At 41.5% G+C, this 23,091-nt stretch overlaps 1 protein-coding gene and 3 long non-coding RNA genes across 4 annotated transcripts in view; 2 read left to right on the top strand and 2 right to left on the bottom strand.

The window, feature by feature from the left end:
* Window positions 1–23,091, top strand: part of LOC132466436 (uncharacterized) — a 41,383-nt gene that overhangs the window by 2,908 nt on the left and 15,384 nt on the right. The window contains exons 6-14 of the mRNA XM_060063683.1: window positions 201–509; window positions 1,020–1,277; window positions 13,414–13,722; window positions 14,616–14,873; window positions 18,022–18,330; window positions 18,818–19,117; window positions 19,414–19,704; window positions 20,072–20,380; window positions 20,892–21,149. Of these exons, the coding sequence (XP_059919666.1) occupies window positions 201–509; window positions 1,020–1,277; window positions 13,414–13,722; window positions 14,616–14,873; window positions 18,022–18,330; window positions 18,818–19,117; window positions 19,414–19,704; window positions 20,072–20,380; window positions 20,892–21,149 (2,601 nt within the window). The remainder of the gene's footprint in view (window positions 1–200; window positions 510–1,019; window positions 1,278–13,413; window positions 13,723–14,615; window positions 14,874–18,021; window positions 18,331–18,817; window positions 19,118–19,413; window positions 19,705–20,071; window positions 20,381–20,891; window positions 21,150–23,091) is intronic.
* Window positions 508–22,755, bottom strand: LOC132466463 (uncharacterized). Its single transcript, XR_009527867.1, has 3 exons — window positions 21,870–22,755; window positions 14,337–15,068; window positions 508–740 (listed from the first exon to the last, which is right to left on the bottom strand). It is a non-coding gene; the product is annotated as an uncharacterized LOC132466463 (long non-coding RNA).
* Window positions 9,637–11,015, top strand: LOC132466464 (uncharacterized). The gene is made up of 3 exons (XR_009527868.1): window positions 9,637–10,106; window positions 10,471–10,566; window positions 10,916–11,015. It is a non-coding gene; the product is annotated as an uncharacterized LOC132466464 (long non-coding RNA).
* Window positions 20,870–21,859, bottom strand: LOC132466465 (uncharacterized). Its single transcript, XR_009527869.1, has 2 exons — window positions 21,553–21,859; window positions 20,870–21,137 (listed from the first exon to the last, which is right to left on the bottom strand). It is a non-coding gene; the product is annotated as an uncharacterized LOC132466465 (long non-coding RNA).

Here is a 23,091-nt window from a genome sequence, read left to right as displayed (position 1 = left end):
AAATGAAATAAAACAATAATACATATTGTATGTTTCAATATTGTTCATATGTTCTGCAATAGTTCATATGTTATTCTAAATGTCCATCCCTGTTATAGTACTAGTAAGAGATTTGATGTAGTAAAAGTGAGAGTAGATCTGTGTATCTCAGTGAGATGTATCTCCTGTATTGTTTTACTCTCTCTTCTGTAAACCTCCAGGTGTGGAGACCTTCTGTGACGCCACACAGCCACACATCACGACCCAGTGCTTTGGCTCTCTGGGAGGAACCGTGGAGGTCCAGCTGCCTAAGACCTCACAAGATGATATCTACAAACTGAGGAAAAACAATGTCCCGATTGTAAAGTACAAAAGTCAGACAAAAAACGTTGATTATTCGTTTAACGTCAGCACAGGAATATTTACCATAAACGACATCAACAGGACAGAGGATGGTACATATTCAATTGAAGCACAAAATAGAAATGGAATTAATTTATCAAACATACAATTTCATTTATCCATTCAAGGTGAGTAGCTTTATCAATATTTCAGTAACATTTGATGCTTCATCTAATGATTGGTAAACAAAATTAAAGATAAGAGTGAAGCGTTTAACATCAGTTATTAAGGATAATTCAGACATTAACCTCTGACTTCATAGCTCTTATAGAAACACTGTTGGCTCTCAGGCTCCATGTTAACATGATTGGTAACGGCACATGCCATACTGTGCTTTGTGACTGTTTTTAAGGCCTTTTCTATACTCTTTAAAGTTTAAACAGTCCCTCTGCCCATCTATTATTAATGGTGTCAACATTTGATGTAAGGAGGGGGCTCTTGCTACTGCCCGATTTGTGTATGTCGGCATAAAATATGTAAAGTACAGTAAACTAGTTAGTCTGGGAGTAGGAGCAGGGGGGTTAAAGGGTGGATACTTTATATTATAATTGTATGAAGTTAAGTTTCTATGAGTGAATAACAGAAGGTTTCTGTTCAGTCAAACTGTGAGACTCACCTCCTCAGTCGGTTTCCCTTAGCCCCGGTCTCCTCTCCCCTCCTGTCCCGGGAGTGTCTGTCCCGGGGACAGCAGAGGGTGACCTGCTCTGCCGGGGGGGACGGACTCCACTACAGCTGGAGTCTAGACGGACTCCCGCTGAACGACCCGCGTCTCCTCTCCGGACCCAGTAGCGCTAGTGACGTCACTCTGGAGCCGGGCCGGTCGGGACTGCTCACCTGCTCGGTCCGCAACAACGTGAGCCACGCCGCGGCTAACATCACCTTGTCTGTGTGTGACGGTGAGTGACAAACACAACGAGGGAAATGAATGAATGGAGCTTGGATTCAGTAGCAGTTGATTCATCACATGACCGGTCACCACCATTGTCTCTCATAGGGTTCATAGATGTCAACCGTACATCTAATGGAACACATATATCACAGTGGGTGCACAGAGACAACGTTACCTTATGCTCTGAGACAGCTGTTGGACCAGGCTTCAAAATAATGGGTAAGCAGACTAACCCATAGATAAATAAAAACCCATATATATGTAAATGAATAGCTGTAAATCATATTTATTCATAAATATGTGTAAATATCGTTGTTCACTGTGCCATACTTTTCTGTGTCAAGAGCTCATCTCTATAGTCGCTGCTTCCCTGTCAGCGATGGCTCTGCTCCTGATAGTAGCATTGAGAGCCTATTGCGCAAAAAAACACAAAACCTCAAAAGGTATGAATCCCCTTTGCTGCGTCGTCCTTAACAATGCACAGTATAATGTCGCACTAACATTACGGTCCGACATGAGGTCATTCTGAAGGCGATACTTCAATAATAACTCTCGTTTCCTCATTTGCTCTTCCTCTCCATTCGTGCCGCCCTCCTCTGCCCAGGCACCACAGAAGCGGAAGATGTAACCTACGCAGACGTCTCTGTGCTCCAGCGTCGGGGGCAGCGGAGAGAGCAGGGGGAGGGGGAGGGGGAGGTGGAGTATGCGGCGGTCAGGGTGGCTCCAGGCCCCGGGCGGACGCTGGAGACCAATGTGGACGAGTGTGTGTACGCTCAGCCCCGGAGGAAGAGGCCCTGAGAGCTGTCAACACCCAGAAGGACGCGTAGACAGCGCTTTAGCCAGAGGGCCAGCAGCCTGTTGACCTTTGACCTGCCAGGGACACTTCTCTCTCTGCATCTGAAAGGCCACTTCGTTAAACTCCTGTTTTGAGAATGTTTGTATTTTTTATTTTATTATTAATATTCCTCTCTTCCTCTCTTGTTCTCTTCCATACTCCATAAAATGCTTAAAAACTGATGCCAGCATATAATAATGGTAGCTTGAGTCCTGAAAGCACTGTTCTGCATACTATTATTATAACTAGTATTTACTTAATATTATTCTGCATGTGTAACTATCATGTTATATAACTAGTATATAATATATTATACTATTCTGCATGTGTATTCTGCATCAACTATTATTATTTTTTTTGCAAAACTATGCAAATTGACGTATGTAAATGTAACAGGGTGTGTTATATCCTTGAAATTATAATTACACAATTGCCTTTTGTTTTTCTGTATTACCTGAAGTTTAGCTTTCCATGCCGCCTTAAGCTCTATTTTATTTATTTTTTTGATTTGGCTCCACCTCCTACTATACTCCCGCCCACATTCCAGAGAACCCGATAAGTTTCCCGCGCCCCCTGCCCTCTTCCCTTTGTCGCGATACCCTTGGGAAGAGGTGTGTACATTTATATTGTAATCAAATCTTTGACCATCTTATAATTTATCATTATTTATATTAGTTATTTTGATTATATATTGTTTAATTGGAAGTCTGGGGTTTATAATCATCCATAGTTATTAGATAGATTTCTGTGTTATGGGGAACTTTGTGTTTTGTGTATGTACTAGCATATAACTGACCCTCGTGTAGTCATGCTAGTTCCCCTTCCCCCCCTGTGTGTTTCGTAGAGTTGGAGTAAGGGCACAAGGGCTAAGGAAGCTATTTGTGTATGTGTGTATTCAGGTATGTCTTTTATTCCTTTTATTTCAATCATTTCTGTGGTAATATTGTATGTAGTGTGCCCTTTGTCGCGATACCCTTGGGAAGAGAGTTGGAGTAAGGGCACAAGGGCTAAGGAAGCTATTTGTGTATGTGTGTATTCAGATCGAATAAATGGACGTCGGAGTGCCCGAGTCCAGACACATCGTGGGTCACGTCATTTATTGCTAGAAAGAAACACAACGCAGAACGAACCGGTCACATAAATACCTTACATCCCCCCCACACACAGACACTCATCTATTACATAGTTACATACTTTCTCCAATAAACATACAAAATTGAAAATAAAAGACAATCTCATAGAATATAGACCTTTGTGAACTAAAAGAGAACAGAACCATTCAAGTAATTTCTAACTTTAATAGTTGACACCTCTGCAGATAGAGTCAAGGCCGTTTCATGGGAACCAACCGGTTCTCTGCCATCTCTAACTTCCCCCTTATGGTTCAGATTGCCCTGATAACACAAACCCTAACAACTAGACTTATAGGCAAGGGTCAACCAGCAATGAATGAATCACATTGCAGCACATTGGCAGTGAAAACATGACGGAGATACAGGTTTATTTTCTGTTTTTTACATTAGCGTACTCATTTAGCAGATGCTTTTATCTATAGTGATGTAAATTATCATTCATAAGTAGGAAGGCATCTTGCAGTGGAATTTGAACCCTGAACCATTTGGCTGGGAGTCCAACACCATGACCTCCGCACTGCCCAAGGATGTGTCGAACCCTCCCCTGTCAGACTGCCCTCCTGTTGATGAACCCTCACCTGTCAGACTGCCCTCCTGTTGATGAACCCTCTCCTGTCAGACTGCCCTCCTGTTGATGAACCCTCCCCTGTCAGACCGCCCTCCTGTTGATGAACCCTCTCCTGTCAGACTGCCCTCCTGTTGATGAACCCTCTCCTGTCAGACCGCCCTCCTGTTGATGAACCCTCTCCTGTCAGACAGCCCTCCTGTTGATGAACCCTCCCCTGTCAGACTGCCCTCCTGTTGATGAACCCTCCCCTGTCAGACCGCCCTCCTGTTGATGAACCCTCTCCTGTCAGACTGCCCTCCTGTTGATGAACCCTCTCCTGTCAGACCGCCCTCCTGTTGATGAACCCTCTCCTGTCAGACTGCCCTCCTGTTGCTGAACCCTCCCCTGTCAGACTGCCCTCCTGTTGATGAACCCTCTCCTGTCAGACCGCCCTCCTGTTGATGAACCCTCTCCTGTCAGACTGCCCTCCTGTTGATGAACCCTCTCCTGTCAGACTGCCCTCCTGTTGATAAACCCTCCCCTGTCAGACTGCCCACCTCCATGAAGCCCCTCACCCCGTTCCCCGCCTTTACTTATTTTTTACCCTCAGTAAATTCCCTAATAATTGACCCTCTGTGTCAGTGTCTGTCTTTGTTGAGCATTTTGGTCCACTCGCTCTACTTCCCCATTACAAATGTCTTCGTATTAATAATTATTGCATCTAGATGCCCAGTAACACTGTACTGTTTAACAGAACTGTGTTTCCTAGTAAAGTATTGGCCCTTTTAGTTCAGTTGTGGTGAGGATAAAGTTTGCTCAGCGGATGTACCACTTCCACTTTAGCAACATGTGTGTCTCATATGGGCTGGGTTGTGCACTCTAAAAAGTCATTCAGGGCCTCAGTATATATCACAATAATAAAAAAGTATATTATCTTAATAAAATCTCTGAAAATCACAAAACTGATTATTTGAGTTGGACATATCAAAATAAATGCTTAAAAATCCAACAGTTAATTTTGAATCATATTTACATCTATTATTTAAGTTTATTTAAGAAAAGAAATTAGTATTTGACAAACAAATTATAATTTTAAGATATCCATAATATTTTAAGTAAATACCAGTCAGAATATTTGAGTATGGAGCACTCATACCAATCGGTTTCAAGAACTTTAATTATTACTCACTCTAATTCAATAGTCTTCATCTCTAACAACAACTTAAGAAATTTAGTAGTTTTTTAAGCAGAACGTCATGCCACAATTTGCGCGCAAAAACTGTGGAATCATGGGATATCTATTCTACCCTGCTTTTTGCATGAAGCTAGCAACAGAACACTCTGAGACGCCCGGTGAAAATCACTTGGAGGACTCCATACGCCGGTAAGTAGAGCACTAGCAAATTGTAATTAAATTGCGACCCTGTCTTCCCGCACATAAACTTTATTGTTTGTTTTTCTATATAATGTCAGCACCATGCTGTTGTACATATGCTAACTTCGTTAACAGATTCCTAGCCACCAAACTGCTCAGCTAACATACAGTTTATACAGCTAACGTCACCAAAATGGGTGTAAAATGACTAATTTATTCGTATTTTAGCATTAACAGTAGGCCGAGGCTTTCCTGAACGTGTAGGTCTATCATTTATGTGACTTCTCTCCCACTCGCGAGGGAAACTGGTTTGTCTGCTTCCCTGCAGAAATGTTCCTCCTGTTTAACGTTGCAGTTAAACAGGTCTGTAGCACGAAATTTGTGGTCATGGGAGACTTTTATGTTTTTATTGTTTAGATTTGTTCTCTGCTCCCACACGCTGGCGTCATTAGTGTGGATGCCTGAGAGCATTCGACTTGTAAAATTCTTTTACCGTTTTTAAACTTATCACAGCTTAAAGTTGAGCAGGTTTTTACTCCAAATCTGCGTTTAACATTGGTGTGTATTGCGCCTGCAACGGCTGAAAAGGCGCGAGTGAAAGGCGCGCCGTACCATAGGAAAACAATGATTTTGCTAGCGACGCTTTTGCCTTCAGTGTGCACGGCCCCCTACACGATCAGGGAAGCCTCGTGCTACTGGTGGTGGTGAAACGGATCAGTGTGTCCACGGTTCGGTTCAGATAACCGTTTTGGGCCTCGGTTTCGGATACGGTTCGGATTAGGATCGTGTCCGTGATAGTAAAAAGGCGGACTTTTTTTTGACGGAGGGTTTGGGGGAGAAACACAAAAATGAATGAGACCCACAGGCTATTTGCAATGTGTTAATTGACTGCAATCAGACAACTTGCAAGGCTTTTTTGTGCAATAAATGTTCCCTAAATGCATTTGAAAACATGGTGCACTGAGTGTAACATGTAAGGGATAACGGCCGACGAGGCTTAGAACTCTGGCGACGAGCGCAGCATGAAGCCAGAGTTGCCTCTACCTGTCCATTATTTCCATCGAACCGGTCGACCTCGAAGGCCGTTATCCCGCTTATCACCCGTTTGTATTTATCTCCCGTATATTTAGAATATAATTGTATCAATTACTTTCTTTAAATTTAGGAATCGTGCGCTTGAACTTCAGAAAACAACCTATTACAGCTACCGTTGGGCTGAAGGGAGGGGCGGGAAAAGTCTCATTGGCTCGGGCAGCACTGGAGAGAATGCATTCCGCTGGGTCCTAAACACCCTTTTGTATCGGACGTAGGCTACAGTAGGCAAAATACGCTACATAAGGCAATGCCTTCATGAAACCGAAATCCGCGGATCTCCAGAATGCTCCGAACTGTGGTAAACGAACCGAACGGATTCGGATACAATTCGAATCCGCTGCAGGCCTAGGTTTGGCCGTAAATCTACTTTCTCTGTCGGGAGGTTTCTGCCATTAATTAATGCATCATTTTGATAGATCTGTCTTATAAAACATTTAATGTACATGAATGGAAATGGTATTAAATCAGTCTTTTTGCTCCGTATTGTAACACTGTTTTTGTATCATCCTTTTTAAGGTGTGCCTCATGAGATGGCAATGCAAACTCTGCACATTTGAGGATTCTTCAAGAGGGGAGCTTCTCAAGCATTATCGCGTCAAGCACGGTACTTTTGGTCGTGGCTATTCTGTACCCTGTCTTCATTTAAGCTGTCCTTGCTCCTTCAAGACTTGGGGTGGCCTGCGTACACACTTGTCTAGATCCCACAATTCACAGGAAACTGAAGAGTGTGAAGGTGTGCAATCTTTCAGATGTCAAATTTGCAACTCATTTCATCCTAGTACAAAAGACTATTTTCAGCATATTAATTCCCACTTGAAAAGACATGAAACCATAGAATGTGCTTTTAACGGATGTGATTTCAAGACAAACATATATGGGACTTATGCAACACACAGAAGTAGAAAACACAAGTCACAAAAATATCATCTCTTCCATTAGACATACTTGATACAGGAATACAGCAGTCTTTCAAGGCAGTTTATCCAACACAAACCTCTGTGAATTTGACCAATGTGGCCATACTCCATGGAACTAAATATGCTGCTGGGATGGTTTTGCCTTATGGGTCAACTGGTGGTATATCTGATTTTGTTATGATTTCACAGATTGTTATTGTCGATGGCAGTGTCAGTTTCATTGTGAAAATGCTTAACAGCTGGTATGATGAACATTTTAGGGCATTTATGTTAGACCACTCTGGGAAAATGACCCTGGTACAGCAGAGTGAACTTGGGGACACATATCCCTTGACAGCATATTTTGTGGAAGGAAAACTCATGGTGACATTGAAACGTCACATTATTTGCCAGTGTTAGGTGATGAGTTTGACTCTTTAATGTCTTAACACCTTGCTTCCTTCCTTCAGAGTAATTTCTTTCTCTTTCTGTCAAGATGGATTTCGTTGCATTGAAGGTTATTATAGAACAACGGAGTGAGAAGCTTACACTGTACTCAGGAATACCCAGCACTGTAGAACAGTTACATGAGACAGTAAAAGAGACATTTGGACTCATTGAGGATTTTACCCTGCATTACCTGGATGAGGACTTTGGTGATTACTTCACTCTGCATTCTACCAACCAGATTAAACACAAGGGGACAATCAAAGTGGTGATGATTCCATCGGTAGTTCTTACATTGACTGCTTTGACTGAAAACCAGACAGATATAATGAATGACAGTTTAAGCTCTGCTACTGATGCAACGCCAGATTCCCAGACAGATGCCTCATCAGTGTCTTCACAAGACATCCTATCCCCACGTAGAAGCCCTCAGACGACAACATGGCCAAATCAAATCATCATTCCACTTTTCTCTGTGGCAACAGAGACAGTACTGATGAATGCCAATGAAGAGTTTGTCAAAGATCGTACTGTGCTGAACAATTCTCGGATCCGATCTGAAATCATGGAAAAATTAGCTGACTACATGTACAGCTACACACCCTACCCCACAGGCCTTCAGATAGGTGAGGTGGCAGAGGCTTTAGTCAGAAAGCATCCATGCCTGACAGAGCTAGGCAGTCGTAATGGATGGCTTGGATGGATGTACAGTCTTAAATACAAGATGGGAAATTACAGGTCGAAGCTCCGAAGCCTTGGATTTCCTGAGGTTGTCTGCAACTCACTTAAGAACAAGCACCCGGATGACAGGTCTGCTGCAAAGAATATAAAGAAAGCACGGAAAGGAGAAGTGGTGTTTCTCCCACACTATCCTGCGGGAGACAGTAAGGAACAACAAGAGCTGGACCGAAACCAACTAATTACTGAATCAAAGAAGAGAGAGAGCACAGTCGTCAAGGACTTGATGTGCAGAACTTTTGCACATAGGAGACATGAGGTTGTCACCCTACAGATGAGCATCAGTGACATCAAGGACAGATGGCCCGCCTTGTTTGATGTCTCGCAAGTGAGTAATTGGAATTGTTGTTACAGAGTGGTCAACACATATTGTGGACTGAACCTGCATGTTTCACAGTTACACACTCATTAGTTAGACCTGTGTCATCTAATGCATTCAAATACAACAGCTCTGCCACATATACATTTTCAGTTTTTGTTGACATTGTCAGAAAAGTGATTATTATACTTTGTTTATTATTGAGGTTGTTGTGGGTGGTGCTGGAGTGCAATACATTGAAAAGTGTTCCTAATATTTTGTCCCCCTCAACTAGGGCCCGACCGATATTGATTTTTGAGTGCCGATGCCGATTATTTTCAGAGAAAAATTACGATTACGATTTAATCGGCCGATTAAAAAAAAACAAAAAAAAAAAACACATAGAAAACGTAGTTTTTGATACCTTAAATATACTTTAAACACTTTTGACGAATATGTGAATTGAATGCAGAACCTTTGAGTGTTTTAGAATACATTTACAGTCAAAAATGAGTGTAATGTAAAATGTAAAATAAATAACTAACTCCCAATGTGCTGCGCTCGTGAGCAGTGACTAACACGTGCGTGCTGAGCAGTATGGTCTCACCGTTAGAGTCTACAGTATAACAAATTAACATGGCCTGGGACCTAAAGAAAAACAGGCACAACATGCTCAAACAACGCGTCTTGTGTACATTGGTGAGGTGAGCGCGCAGCTGCCTGAGCGAGCGTGCTTTCATGTTGTACGGTAAAATTCAATCTCCTCTTTTTTACTCCAGCTAAAGTTGTTAGTTAGCAAGGCGAGTAGGAGCGCAATCTGCAGGATACTAATGGCAATAACATTTATAAAAAAAAAATAATAAAAAAAAAATCGGTTGTAATCGGCGTCTTTTTGGCCGATGCCGATTATTTTCAAAAAGGCTATAATCGGCCGATTAAATCGGCAGGCCGATAAATCGGTCGGGCCCTACCCTCAACGTATGTTAATGGATGGACAAAAGTATAAGGACACCGCTCAATATAATGCACTCCAATAAACATTATCCACAATGTCCTCAATGATAAACAAAGTATAATAACCACCTTTTTGACAATCTCAACAAAAACTGAAAATGTATGTGTGGCAGAGCTGTTGTATTTGATTGCATTAGATTGCACAGGTGTACCTAATCAAGTGGTTGGTGACTGTACATCCTATTAAAAATGATAATGGAACAGTCTTGCATCCTATTCATCTCAGTATGGACTTACGTGTTTGCTGAATGACAACAGATGAGTCACCAGTTCTTTTTTTTCTTTTCTCATCTCTCTCTTTCAGGTTAGCGCAGTTTCAGAGGATCACCACACTGAATCTTGAGCCAAAATTCATGGCAATGTTGGACTTCTATGCACCTAAACTGCTGTCCTTGTTTCAAACGAAGAAAGGTGCTGCAGGAGAGAGACATCGGGCACAAATGAGTGTTCTACTTAAGGTATTAAACCTGTCTCATTCACGTTTCTCTCCTTTAAGCTAATTACCATCAATAATTACATATTCATATCCTAATCAGATAACTTATCTTTATCCCCACCGACTCTCTCTTATGCCTTCTCCTATCCTCAAGCCTTCCTTAACAGTTCTTGCTTTTTCTTCCTTAGTTTTCTGTCCCTCAATCTCTCACATCCTCTGCACACCATTTTACATGTTTTGGTTTATTCTTACATCACCACACTCCAACTCCAGTTCAATTTTTCTAACGTAAATTCTATTGAAAGCTTTGACTCAAGTCAAGTTTGCCTCTGCTTGAATGTGTAGTTTTGCATTGTATTAACATTTTGAGGCTTTCTGTTCTGCAGAGTGGAATCCCCATTCAACAGACCCGTGAGGTTGTCATCCGATGTCTCATCAATCATTTGGGAGAAGATGCCAGTGCCTTGTTCAAGGACTTTGAGGTTAGTATAATACTTAATTGTTTTCATGATTTTTAACAATTCCCTGCAGTACGTTTGTTTTTTCCTTACCGCACACAAAGAAGAAGCAGCTTTCATAGTGTAAACCAGCTGTGGACATCAGATACTGTACGAGTCAATTTTGTTTGGAGAGAGAAATTTATTATATGGAAGCATTAATTAGTTATTTTGTCTGTGAGATCAAAATCAAATTTGGGACCACCACAGTAGTATTGTTTAGTTTGTCCACTTTATGTCCTGCTATGCTCTTATGTTGGTAGGTGGTATTTGTCTTGCGACATGCAGGTTGAGAGTGAGTTCTAAACTCAAGTTATCTTTACAATGTCTGCAGGATGCTGCTGATGGATCTGCCAGTGTTCAAGAGGAGTTGGCAGAAGAGGTCATGAAGATTTACCTGCTGCGGAAACAAGATGGGTCATTGGATGTTGGGATTGTCATTGAGGGCAACACTGTCCTCAGCAGTCTTGGAGATGTTAGCAGGGCCTGCTGCTATCTCTTGGGACTGATGTACGTGTTTGATCTGCAATACCCCAAGAACCTCAAACATAGTTTTGAGGTATTCCAGAAAGTACTGCTGGAGCTGGATTCTGGAAACCTTTCCAACAAGGTTCAGAGACTAAAGAATTACCTCTGTATGTAGCGACTGGCTACTGTTCAGCAAGATGCTCTCTTAGTGAGGGATTTTTTCATTGGCAAGTCTGAAGTTTAGCTGATGTACTGTTGTCTTAATGTTTACATAAGACTTAAGGTTTCCATTCATAGTGAAATTGCATGTTGGACTGTTCTTGTTTTCTGATGTGGAACTTTAATGTGAAATATCACTGTTTTTGGTGCATTTCTGGAGGATGCAAAATGTTGTCCTTGGTGCATTTTAGACATGCTAAATGTCATTCTTCTGTTCAGACCAACCAGACCAGTCACACCCCCTGAGGGACTCATTATGGCTCCTGGTCACCGCCTGGTAGAGAGTTCAGTTAAAGCAACAAAAAGAAAACAGATACATATGGAGGATGTAGCTATTTGTCTTTACTCAGACCCAGGAAGTGAAACATAAAGACAAGAAAGACTAGTATAAGTATATTCATGTAAAGATGCTTTAAAAGAGTTTTGATTGGTTTGGCAATGCACTTTGACTGTTGGAACTTGCAACTCAATTAGCTGAATGTAATTATAGTTATTGTATAACATGGTAGACATTTATTCATTCTTGGTGCATTCAGCCTGATGCTCACATGGACACTGTCACATGCTCACTGGCGAGATTAAACCATGTTAAAATAAAATAGATAATATACCATGAGTTGTAATGCCAGTTGAGATTTCCTGGTTGAGACCCCTTATTAAGAGTTCAACTGTTTTTATAGCATGGACATTTTAACATGTTATTTGCAAAGATAAACTGTTGGATTTAAACTTCATGGACATTTTAACATGTCATTTGCAAAGATAAACTGTTGGATTTAAACTTGATTAGATTAGATTAGATTAGATTCAACTGAGGGGGTCTCAACCTGGAAATCTCAACTGGCATTACAACTCATGGTATATTATCTAGTTTCTTTTAACATGGTTTATTCTCGCCAGTGAGCATGTGACAGTGTCCATGTGAGCATCACGCTGAATGAACCAAGAATTAATAAATGTCTACCATGTTATACAATAACTATAATTACATTCAGCTAATTGAGTTTGGATTTAAACTTGATGATTTATAATTGTCAAAACAGACAAATAAATGTTTACTTAAAAATGTTGATGTGTGTAGAATTGCTTTGTTTATTATTTTGTTTCATATATTGACTTGAAGTACTCATAGATTAAAGAGTAAATACTTAAAAAATAAGTTAATGTAACATATTTATTCTGATATTTGATAGTCCAGTATGAATTACATTATGTTAAAAAAAATTAAGTAAATGTAGCAGATTTGTTTTGTTAAATAATAATCAAATTTTCAGTTGCATCTACCTAACATTTTAATTATATCTACTCATTGTTTTGAGTGGTTTGAACTTAGGGTTACTATTGCATAGACTTAAAATTTTAATTATATCAACTCAATTTTTTTATTTCATGGTACTCAATGTAGTTGTTCAGATCTGCTAATATTTTATAAGTACATTTACTTAATCCATAAGGTAAATCTAAATGATTTCACAGATTTCAAATTTACTCAATATTTTAAGTGTAAAAATGTTACACAGATTAAATTGAGTAGAGCATAGTTACATTTTTTAGAGTGTGTGTTCCTGTGAACAGACTCCAGTCCTGGACTCCACTGAGACCACACTGAGGTCGAGATGCTCAACATGGGGGCTGTGCTGCTGTTACTAATTGGTGTGGCTGATGGTGAGATCTTTATGGCATAATAACTGTTTTAATTATATATATTACTGTTGTATTTATCTCATTTTTGTCAGCTATGGTATTCTAGTAATGGTTTAAACATAAGTAGTTGTTTTTCAATATTTGTTGGGTTCAAACAATCATTTTGGTCATACTTTTATTTAGAGTAAATTGAGTTAATTTACTTTCGAATATTAGATATATTGTTAGGGTGGGTACTAACCCACAACGTGAGGTTTTTTTCATTTTTATGAAATCATATGTATGTGAAAAAGTCAGCTAAAAAGTAATAAAATAATCTATGTTTCCGCCTCTACATTTAGTAGTACAATGTCTGCTCTCTGCAGTCGTTACTATTTCATTCAAATTTCCATCCCTCTTTAGTAAAAGTAATAAGAGAGTTATTATACAGCGAGAGGTGGTCTGTGTATCTCAGTGAGATATATCTCCTGTATTGTTTTACTCTCCTCTGTAAACCTCCAGGTGTGGAGACCTTCTGTGACGCCACACAGCCAAACATCACGACCCAGTGCTTTGGCTCTCTGGGAGGAACCGTTGAGGTCCTGCTGCCTAAGACCTCACAAGATGATATCTACAAACTGAAGAAAAACAATTACCAGATTTTACCAGACCGCAGACAGACAACAAACATTCGATATTCATTCAATGTCATTACTGGAATGTTTGCTATCAAGGAATTCAACAGGACAGACAAGGGTACATACTGGATGGAAGTTCATGATCAGAGTGGAAACGAAATATCATTCAACCTATTTCGCTTATCCATTGAAGGTGAGTTAATATATACATTCCATCAATCGTAAGCGATCAATAGTAAGGGCGTTTAACCACGGCCGGAGTGGGACCCTTTATCAGCCCTGGGGTTTCAGGCCCGGGGGGGGGGAAGACCTTCTGCGACGCCACACAGCCACACATCACGACCCAGTGCTTTGGCTCTCGGGGAGGAACTGTGGAGGTCCTGCTGCCTAAGACCTCACAAGATGATATCTACAGACTGAAGAAAAACAATGTCACGATTGTAGAGTACAAAAGTGAGACAAAAAACGTTGATTATTCATTCAACGTCAACACAGGAATATTTACCATAAACGACATCAACAGGACAGAGGATGGTACATATTCAATTGAAGCACAAAATAGAAATGGAATTGATTTATCAAACATACAATTTCATTTATCAATTCAAGGTGAGTAGCTTTATCAATATTTCAGTAACATTTGATGCTTCATCTAATGATTGGTAAACAAGATTACAGATAAGAGCGAAGTGTTTAACATCAGTTATTAAGGATAATGTACATTAACCTCTGACTTCATAGCTCTTATAGATACACTGTTGGCTCTCAGGCTCCATGATAACATGATCGGTAACCTCACAAGTACACCTATGTACTCTTTAAACAGTCCCTCTGCCCATTTATTAGGTTAATGCTGTCAACATTTAAAGAGGGGGCATTTGCTATGCCCAATTTGTGTTGGCCTATGTCGGCATGAAATATGTAAAGTACAGTAAACACTAGTTAGTCTGGGAGTAGGAGCAGGGGGGTTAAAGAGGTGGATACTTTATATTATAATTGTATGAAGTTAAGTTTCTATGAGTGAATAACAGAAGGTTTCTGTTCAGTCAAACTGTGAGACTCACCTCCTCAGTCGGTTTCCCTTAGCCCCGGTCTCCTCTCCCCTCCTGTCCCGGGAGTGTCTGTCCCGGGGACAGCAGAGGGTGTCCTGCTCTGCCGGGGGGGACGGACTCCACTACAGCTGGAGTCTAGACGGACTCCCGCTGAACGACACGCGTCTCCTCTCCGGACCCAGTAGCGCTAGTGACGTCACTCTGGAGCCGGGCCGGTCGGGACTGCTCACCTGCTCGGTCCGCAACAACGTGAGCCACGCCGCGGCTAACATCACCTTGTCTGTGTGTGACGGTGAGTGACAAACACAACGAGGGAAATGAATGAATGGAGCTTGGATTCAGTAGCAGTTGATTCATCACATGACCGGTCACCATTGTCTCTCATAGGGTTGATATATGTAAACTGTACATCTAATGGAACACATATATCACAGTGGGTGCACAGAGACAACGTTACCTTATGCCCTGAGACAGCTGTTGGACCAGACTTCAAAATAATGGGTAAGCAGACTAACCCATAGATAAATAAAAACACATATATATGTAAATGAATAGCTGGAAATCATATTTATTTATAAATATGTGTAAATATCGTTGTTCACTGTGCCATACTTTTCTGTGTCAGAGCTCGTCTCTATAGTCGCTGGTTCCCTGTCAGCGATGGCTCTGCTCCTGATAGTAGCATTGAGAGTCTATTGCGCAAAAAAGCACAAAACCTCAAAAGGTATGAATCCCCTTTGCTGCGTCGTCCTTAACAATGCACAGTATAATGTCGCACTAACATTACGGTCAGACATGAGGTCATTCTGAAGGCGATACTTCAATAATAACTCTCGTTTCCTCATTTGCTCTTCCTCTCCATTCGTGCCGCCCTCCTCTCCCCAGGCACCACAGAAGCGGAAGATGTAACATACGCAGACGTCTCTGTGCTCCAGCGTCGGGGGCAGCGGAGAGAGCAGGGGGAGGGGGAGGTGGAGTACGGGGCGGTCAGGGTGGCTCCAGGCCCCGGGCGGACGCTGGAGACCAATGTGGACGAGTGTCTGTACGCTCAGCCCCAGAGGACGAGGCCCTGAGAGCTGTCAACACCCAGAAGGACGCGTAGACAGCGCTTTAGCCAGAGGGCCAGCAGCCCGTTGACCTTTGACCTGCCAGGGACACTTCTCTCTCTGCATCTGAAAGGCCACTTCGTTAAACTCCTGTTTTGAGAATGTTTGTATTTTTTATTTTATTATTAATATTATTTGCTTCTTCCTCTCTTGTTCTCTTCCATACTCCATAAAATGTTTCTTAAAAACTGATACCAGCATATAATAATGGTAGCTTGAGTCCTGAAAGCACTGTTCTGCATACCATTATTATAACTAGTATTTACTTAATATTATTCTGCATGTGTAACTATTATATTATATAACTAGTATATAATATATTATACTATTCTGCATGTGTATTCTGCATCAACTATTATTATTATTTTTTGCAAAACTATGCAAATTGACGTATGTAAATACCTTACATCCCCCCCCACACACAGACACTCATCTATTACATAGTTACATACTTTCTCCAATAAACATAAAAAATTGAAAATAAAAGAGACAATCTCATAGAATATAGACCTTTGTGAACTAAAAGAGAACAGAACCATTCAAGTAATTTCTAACTTTAATAGTTGACACCTCTGCAGATAGAGTCAAGGCCGTTTCATGGGAACCAACCGGTTCTCTGCCATCTCTAACTTCCCCCTTATGGTTCAGATTGCCCTGATAACACAAAACCTAACAACTAGACTTATAGGCAAGGGTCAACCAGCAATGAATGAATCACATTGCAGCACATTGGCAGTGAAAACATGACGGAGATACAGGTTTATTTTCTGTTTTTTACATTAGCGTACTCATTTAGCAGATGCTTTTATCTATAGTGATGTAAATTATCATTCATAAGTAGGAAGGCATCTTGCAGTGGAACCCTGAACCATTGGGCTGGGAGTCGAACACCATGACCTCCGCACTGCCAAAGGATGTGTCGAACCCTCTCCTGTCAGACTGCCCTCCTGTTGATGAACCCTCTCCTGTCAGACCGCCCTCCTGTTGCTGAACCCTCCCCTGTCAGACTGCCCTCCTGTTGCTGAACCCTCTCCTGTCAGACTGCCCTCCTGTTGATGAACCCTCTCCTGTCAGACCGCCCTCCTGTTGATGAACCCTCTCCTGTCAGACCGCCCTCCTGTTGCTGAACCCTCTCCTGTCAGACCGCCCTCCTGTTGATGAACCCTCTCCTGTCAGACCGCCCTCCTGTTGCTGAACCCTCTCCTGTCAGACCGCCCTCCTGTTGCTGAACCCTCTCCTGTCAGACTGCCCTCCTGTTGATGAACCCTCTCCTGTCAGACTGCCCTCCTGTTGATGAACCCTCTCCTGTCAGACCGCCCTCCTGTTGATGAACCCTCTCCTGTCAGACCGCCCTCCTGTTGATGAACCCTCGCCTGTCAGACTGCCCTCCTCCATGAAGCCCCTCACCCCGTTCCCCGCCTTATTTGTTGCCCTCACTAAATTCCCTAATAATTGACCCTCTGTGTCAGTGTCTCTCTTCGTCAAGCATTTGGGTCCACTCTCTACTTCCCCATTACAAATGTCTTTGTATTAATAATTATTGCATCTTAGTAGATGCCCAGTAACACAGTACTGTTTAACAGAACTGTGTTTCCTAGTAAGGTATTGGCCCTTTTATTGCAGTTGTGGTGAGTATAAAGTTTGCTCGATGGTTGCACCACTTCCACTTTTGCGATGACAGGTGTGTCTCATATAGGCTGGGTTGTGTGTTCCTGTGAACAGACTCCAGTCCTGGACTCCACTGAGACCACGCTGAGGTCGAGATGCTCATCATGGGGGCTGTGCTGCTGTTACTAATTGGTGTGGCTGATGGTGAGATCTTTATGGCATTATTACTTTTTTAAATATTTATGTATTTTTGTCAGCAATGGTGATGTAGTTATGGTTTAAGCTTTAGTAGTCGTTTTTCAATATTTGTTGGGTTCAAACAATTCATTTGGTGATACTTTTGTTAGGAGTAAAATTAGTTAATTTGTTTTGGAAAATTAGATATGTTATTAGGGTGGGTACTAACCCACAACGTGAGGTTTCTGTTGTCAATGGAGAACACAACTGCATCGCCAGATGTTATCAAGAGTGTGTTTTCATTTTTATGAAATAATATGTATATGGTGAAAATAAAATAAAATAATAAATAATAAAATAATGTATGTTTCAGCATCTACACTTAGTAGTATAATAGCTTCTCTCTGCAATAGTTCATATTTTATTCAAAAATATTCAAATCCTCTTTAGTAATAGTAATAAGAGAGTTATTATACAGTGAGAGGTGGTCTGTGTATCTGAGTGAGATATATCTCCTGTATTGTTTTACTCTCCTCTGTAACCCTCCAGGTGTGAAGACCTTCTGTGACGCCACACAGCCAAACATCACGACCCAGTGCTTTGGCTCTCTGGGAGGAACCGTGGAGGTCCTGCTGTCTAAGACCTCACAAGATGATCTCTACAAACTGAAGAAAAACAATGTCGTGATTTTATCAGACCGCAGTCCGACAACAAACATTCGATATTCATTTAATGTCAGTACTGGAATGTTTGCTATAAAGGAATTCAACAGGACAGACAAGGGTACATACTCGATGGAAGTTCATGATCAGAATGGAAGACAAGTATCATACGCACATTTTAGATTATCCATTCCACGTGAGTTATTATATATATTCCAATTCCATCAATAGTAACAGATCAATAGTAAATGCTTATAACTTGCTGTGTTTCTGTTTTCAATAGATGTATTGCACTTACTATTTTATGTGAAAATATAGATTTTAGTCTCTTACAGGTCGTAGTGAGCAATTTAAATACCTATTACTAAAGAAGATGTAGTGGAATTGTTTACAGATTGCTATAGAAATAGCGGCTGAAAGGCCATATTTGGAAATGCAATACTGCCCATAGTGGCTAAACTCAGTAACTACAATTTGTGTCAAAATAGTTACTTTGCCTTGCATTTTGTATACATATATCCAGTGAAAGTGATGTATTTAACGTATAATATTTAATATTTCCATTTTCCATTTTTTCCTCTTGTAATAGATATAGGAGAGTTAGTAGTATGGTAAATAGTGTAGTCTGTGAATCTGAGTGAGATATATCTCCTGTATTGTTTTACTCGTCTGTAAACCTCCAGGTGTGAAGACCTTCTGCGACGCCACACAGCCACACATCACCACCCAGTGCTTCGGCTCTCTGGGAGGAACCGTGGAGGTCCTGCTGCCTACTCACTCCCCACATGAGCATTCCTACGCACTGAAGAAGAACAAGGTCCCGATAGTTGAGGGCGAAATCAAGATAACAGACCCCCGATATTCATTTAATGTCAGTACTGGCGTCTTTACCATAGCGGACCTCAAGAAGACAGACTATGATGCATATTCACTTGCAGCACATAATGGTGTTGAAATAGCAACTAAACTTTTATCCATTCAGGGTGAGTAACTACATCAATATTACACATTTGCTACGTGGTGGTCCAATTGTTGTTAACAGGATTGCAGATCAGAGGGAAACAGCAGATTAAACCCCAGTCATAAAGGATTAATTAGATCAAGTGTACTTTAATTAACATGAAAACCATGGTGAATTTATATAAATCAAATCTAACAATGTTAAAATAAATGTGTCAACATTCAACATTTAGTTGTACAATGTCTCCTCTCTGCAATGGCACATGTTTTATTCATTATAAAAGTGAGAGTAGATCTTATCTCGTCTGTAAACCTCCAGGTGTGAAGAGCTTCTGCAACGCCACACAGCCAAACATCACGACCCAGTGCTTTGGCTCTCTGGGAGGAACTGTGGAGGTCCTGCTGCCTAAGACCTCACAAGATGATCTCTACACAATGAAGAAAAACAAAGTTCACATAACAGACAACACTCGCGATTCATTTCATAGCGACACCAAGATATTTTTGATAATGGACATCAACGCGTCAGACGGGGGTACATACTCAATGGAAGTACGGAATAAGACTGGAACTCGACTAGCAAATACCAATTTTAACTTATCCATTCAAGGTGAGAGACAACATTTCAGTAACATTTGATCGTGGTCTAACTGTTCATAAACAGGAATACAGATTAGAGGAAAACAGTAGGTTCGAAATCATTAAGGATTATTTGGACAGATTAAGTATATTTTAATTTATATTAAAATCATGCAGAAATTATCTAAATAAAATGAAACAATAATAAATAGGCCTATTGTATTTTTCAAAATTCACACCGTTATTAGTCAAATGTTCTGCAATAGTTTGTTATTCAAAATGTCCATCCTTGTTATAGTACTAGTAAGAGATTTGTTGTAGCAAAAGTGAGAGTAGATCTGTGAATCTCAGTGAGATATATCTCCTGTATTGTTTTACTCTCCTCTGTAAACCTCCAGGTGTGGAGACCTTCTGCAACGCCACACAGCCACACATCACGACCCAGTGCTTTGGCTCTCTGGGAGGAACCGTTGAGGTCCTGCTGCCTAAGACCTCACAAGATGATATCTACAAACTGAGGAAAAACAATGTCCCGATTGTAAAGTACCAAAGTCAGACAAAAAACGTTGATTATTCATTTAACGTCAGCACAGGAATATTTACCATAAACGACATCAACAGGACAGAGGATGATACATATTCAATTGAAGCACATAATAGAAATGGAATTGATCTATCAAACATACAATTTCATTTATCCATTCAAGGTGAGTAGCTTTATCAATATACAGTAACATTTGATGCTTCATCTAATGATTGGTAAACAAAATTACAGATAAGAGCGAAGCGTTTAACATCAGTTATTAAGGATAATTCAGACATTAACCTCTGACTTCCTAGCTCTTATAGAAACACTGTGGGCTCTCAGGCTCCATGTTAACATGATTGGTAACGGCACATGCCATACTGTGCTTTGTGACTGTTTTTAAGGCCTTTTCTATACTCTTTAAAGTTTAAACAGTCCCTCTGCCCATCTATTATTAATGCTGTCAACATTTGATGTAAGGAGGGGGCTCTTGCTACTGCCCGATTTGTGTATGTCGGCATAAAATATGTAAAGTAGAGTAAACACTAGTTAGTCTGGGAGTAGGAGCAGGGAGGTTAAAGGGTGGATACTTTATATTATAATTGTATGAAGTTAAGTTTCTATGAGTGAATAACAGAAGGTTTCTGTTCAGTCGAACTGTGAGACTCACCTCCTCAGTCGGTTTCCCTTAGCCCCGGTCTCCTCTCCCCTCCTGTCCCGGGAGTGTCTGTCCCGGGGACAGCAGAGGGTGTCCTGCTCTGCCGGGGGGGACGGACTCCACTACAGCTGGAGTCTAGACGGACTCCCGCTGAACGACACGCGTCTCCTCTCCGGACCCAGTAGCGCTAGTGACGTCACTCTGGAGCCGGGCCGGTCGGGACTGCTCACCTGCTCGGTCCGCAACAACGTGAGCCACGCCGCGGCTAACATCACCTTGTCTGTGTGTTACGGTGAGCGGCAACACAACGAGGGAAATGAATGAATGGAGCTTGGATTCAGTGGCAGTTGATTCATCACATGACCGGTCACCATTGTCTAGTGGCGCCCCCAAGAGAGGCCGCCCGAATACAATCTCTCCCCCATCAATTAACTCCTTCAAATGAAAACGGTATTTGTCTTTTAAACGGAAAGGACAACTAACCCATTTGAAAAACAATGAATTGCCTAAAACATGTAGGCCTATACAGATGCATGAACATATGGAACTCATGATGTTAACTTTGCCGCCTAACAATGACGATGCTACTCTCCGTCCTGCCATGCAGATCAGCCTTAGTGTGTGTGCGTGTGTTGATGGCTGGATTAACCTGTTGCACATTGATTACTCAGTGTGCAACAGGTGTGCAGCCTTACCCAGCCCCAGAGTCCAATCATTCTGAGTTGGGCGAGGTGGGGCTGCCTAAATCATCCATCATCCTCTCACACTCCACATACCGGTACTAGTCTCTTCCATCATGATAGTGACATTATCTGGAATATAACAAACCAAAGTACATCAGTATGTGATTCCCTTAGCTCTCATGTTGACATAGCTTTCAGCCAGCCGATAAACTACAACAGCACAATAGAATCCCTGATATTAGTTATGGATTTTGGTTCAGGTGGGCAACCCAACGCTATTCGGTGTCGGTTCACCCCTATGAAACCTTTCTGGGGAGGATTTGAATAACCTCTGACTAACTTCTTCTTTCCTCAGTCCCAGACCGCACCCCGTTCATCGCTCGTTCTCTGACGGTGGTGCTGCTGCTCCTAGCAGCATTGGGAGTCTACTGGGCACTAAAGAAGAAGAAAACCTCCAGACCTCGAGGTACCAAGTGTCTCTTTGTGTCAACTGTTCAACACAAGCTTTACTTCCCGTGCTGTTCTCTCATTTTCTAATGTTCTGTTTGTTCAGACATCGCGCTGTCCACCATGGCGGTAGATGATGATGTGCTGTACGTTAACGTCTCCGGGGCAACCGGGAGGGCAGGGGGAGAGTGAGGTGGAGTACGGGGCGGTCAGGGTGGCTCCAGGCCCCAGGCGGACGCTGGAGACCAATGTGGACGAGTGTGTGTACGCTCAGCCCCGGAGGACGAGGCCCTGAGAGCTGTGAACACCCAGAAGGACGCGTAGACAGCGCTTTAGCCAGAGGGCCAGCAGCCCGTTGACCTTTGACCTGCCAGGGACACTTCTCTCTCTGCATCTGGAAGGCCACTTCGTTGAACTCCTGCTTTGAAAATGTTAGTTTATTCGACCGTTGTTATGTTTATATGTATGTTCATGAAGCCATTCACATGTAGTTTAAACCGTGCAGTTTCCGTCACTCATCAATTCTCCGCTATTATTTTTATTATAAATAGTATTTATTGTTTCCTCTGTTTTTGTCCATGGTGGCTTCCTGTGTCATGGATAGAAACTGAAACAATCAATTAATTGTGATAGCTTGTCCCTGGATGCACTATTCTGCATGCGTGATTCTTAACATATCATAACTGCTATGTATTTTATACTATTCTGCATGTGTAACTTTATTTTATTATTAATAGTATTTTCCACTATTCTGCGTGGGAAACTTGCTTGGATGCATATCTGTATTGATTTGTTTTTTTTAAGGAATAGTATTAGTAGTTTTTTGTTCTACAAACATTCTTAAGGTTCCAGCCATTTGGATTCGTGCACACACACACACACACACACACACACACACACACACACACACACACACACACACACACACACACACACACACACACACACACACACACACACACACACACACACACACACACACACACAAACACAATTTAATGGCAGTCTTAATAATTGTACCCTTGTGTTACTGTTTCAAATTCCAGTTTTCATCTTACCATACCAACAGAAAAAAAGTAGATTTTAGGTTTGAGTCTTCATAGT

This window comes from Gadus macrocephalus, chromosome 10, assembly GCF_031168955.1.
Source record: "Gadus macrocephalus chromosome 10, ASM3116895v1".
Lineage (NCBI taxonomy): Eukaryota > Metazoa > Chordata > Actinopteri > Gadiformes > Gadidae > Gadus > Gadus macrocephalus.
Note: the sequence above shows the minus strand (reverse complement) of the source record. Positions and strands in the feature narration are given on the sequence as shown.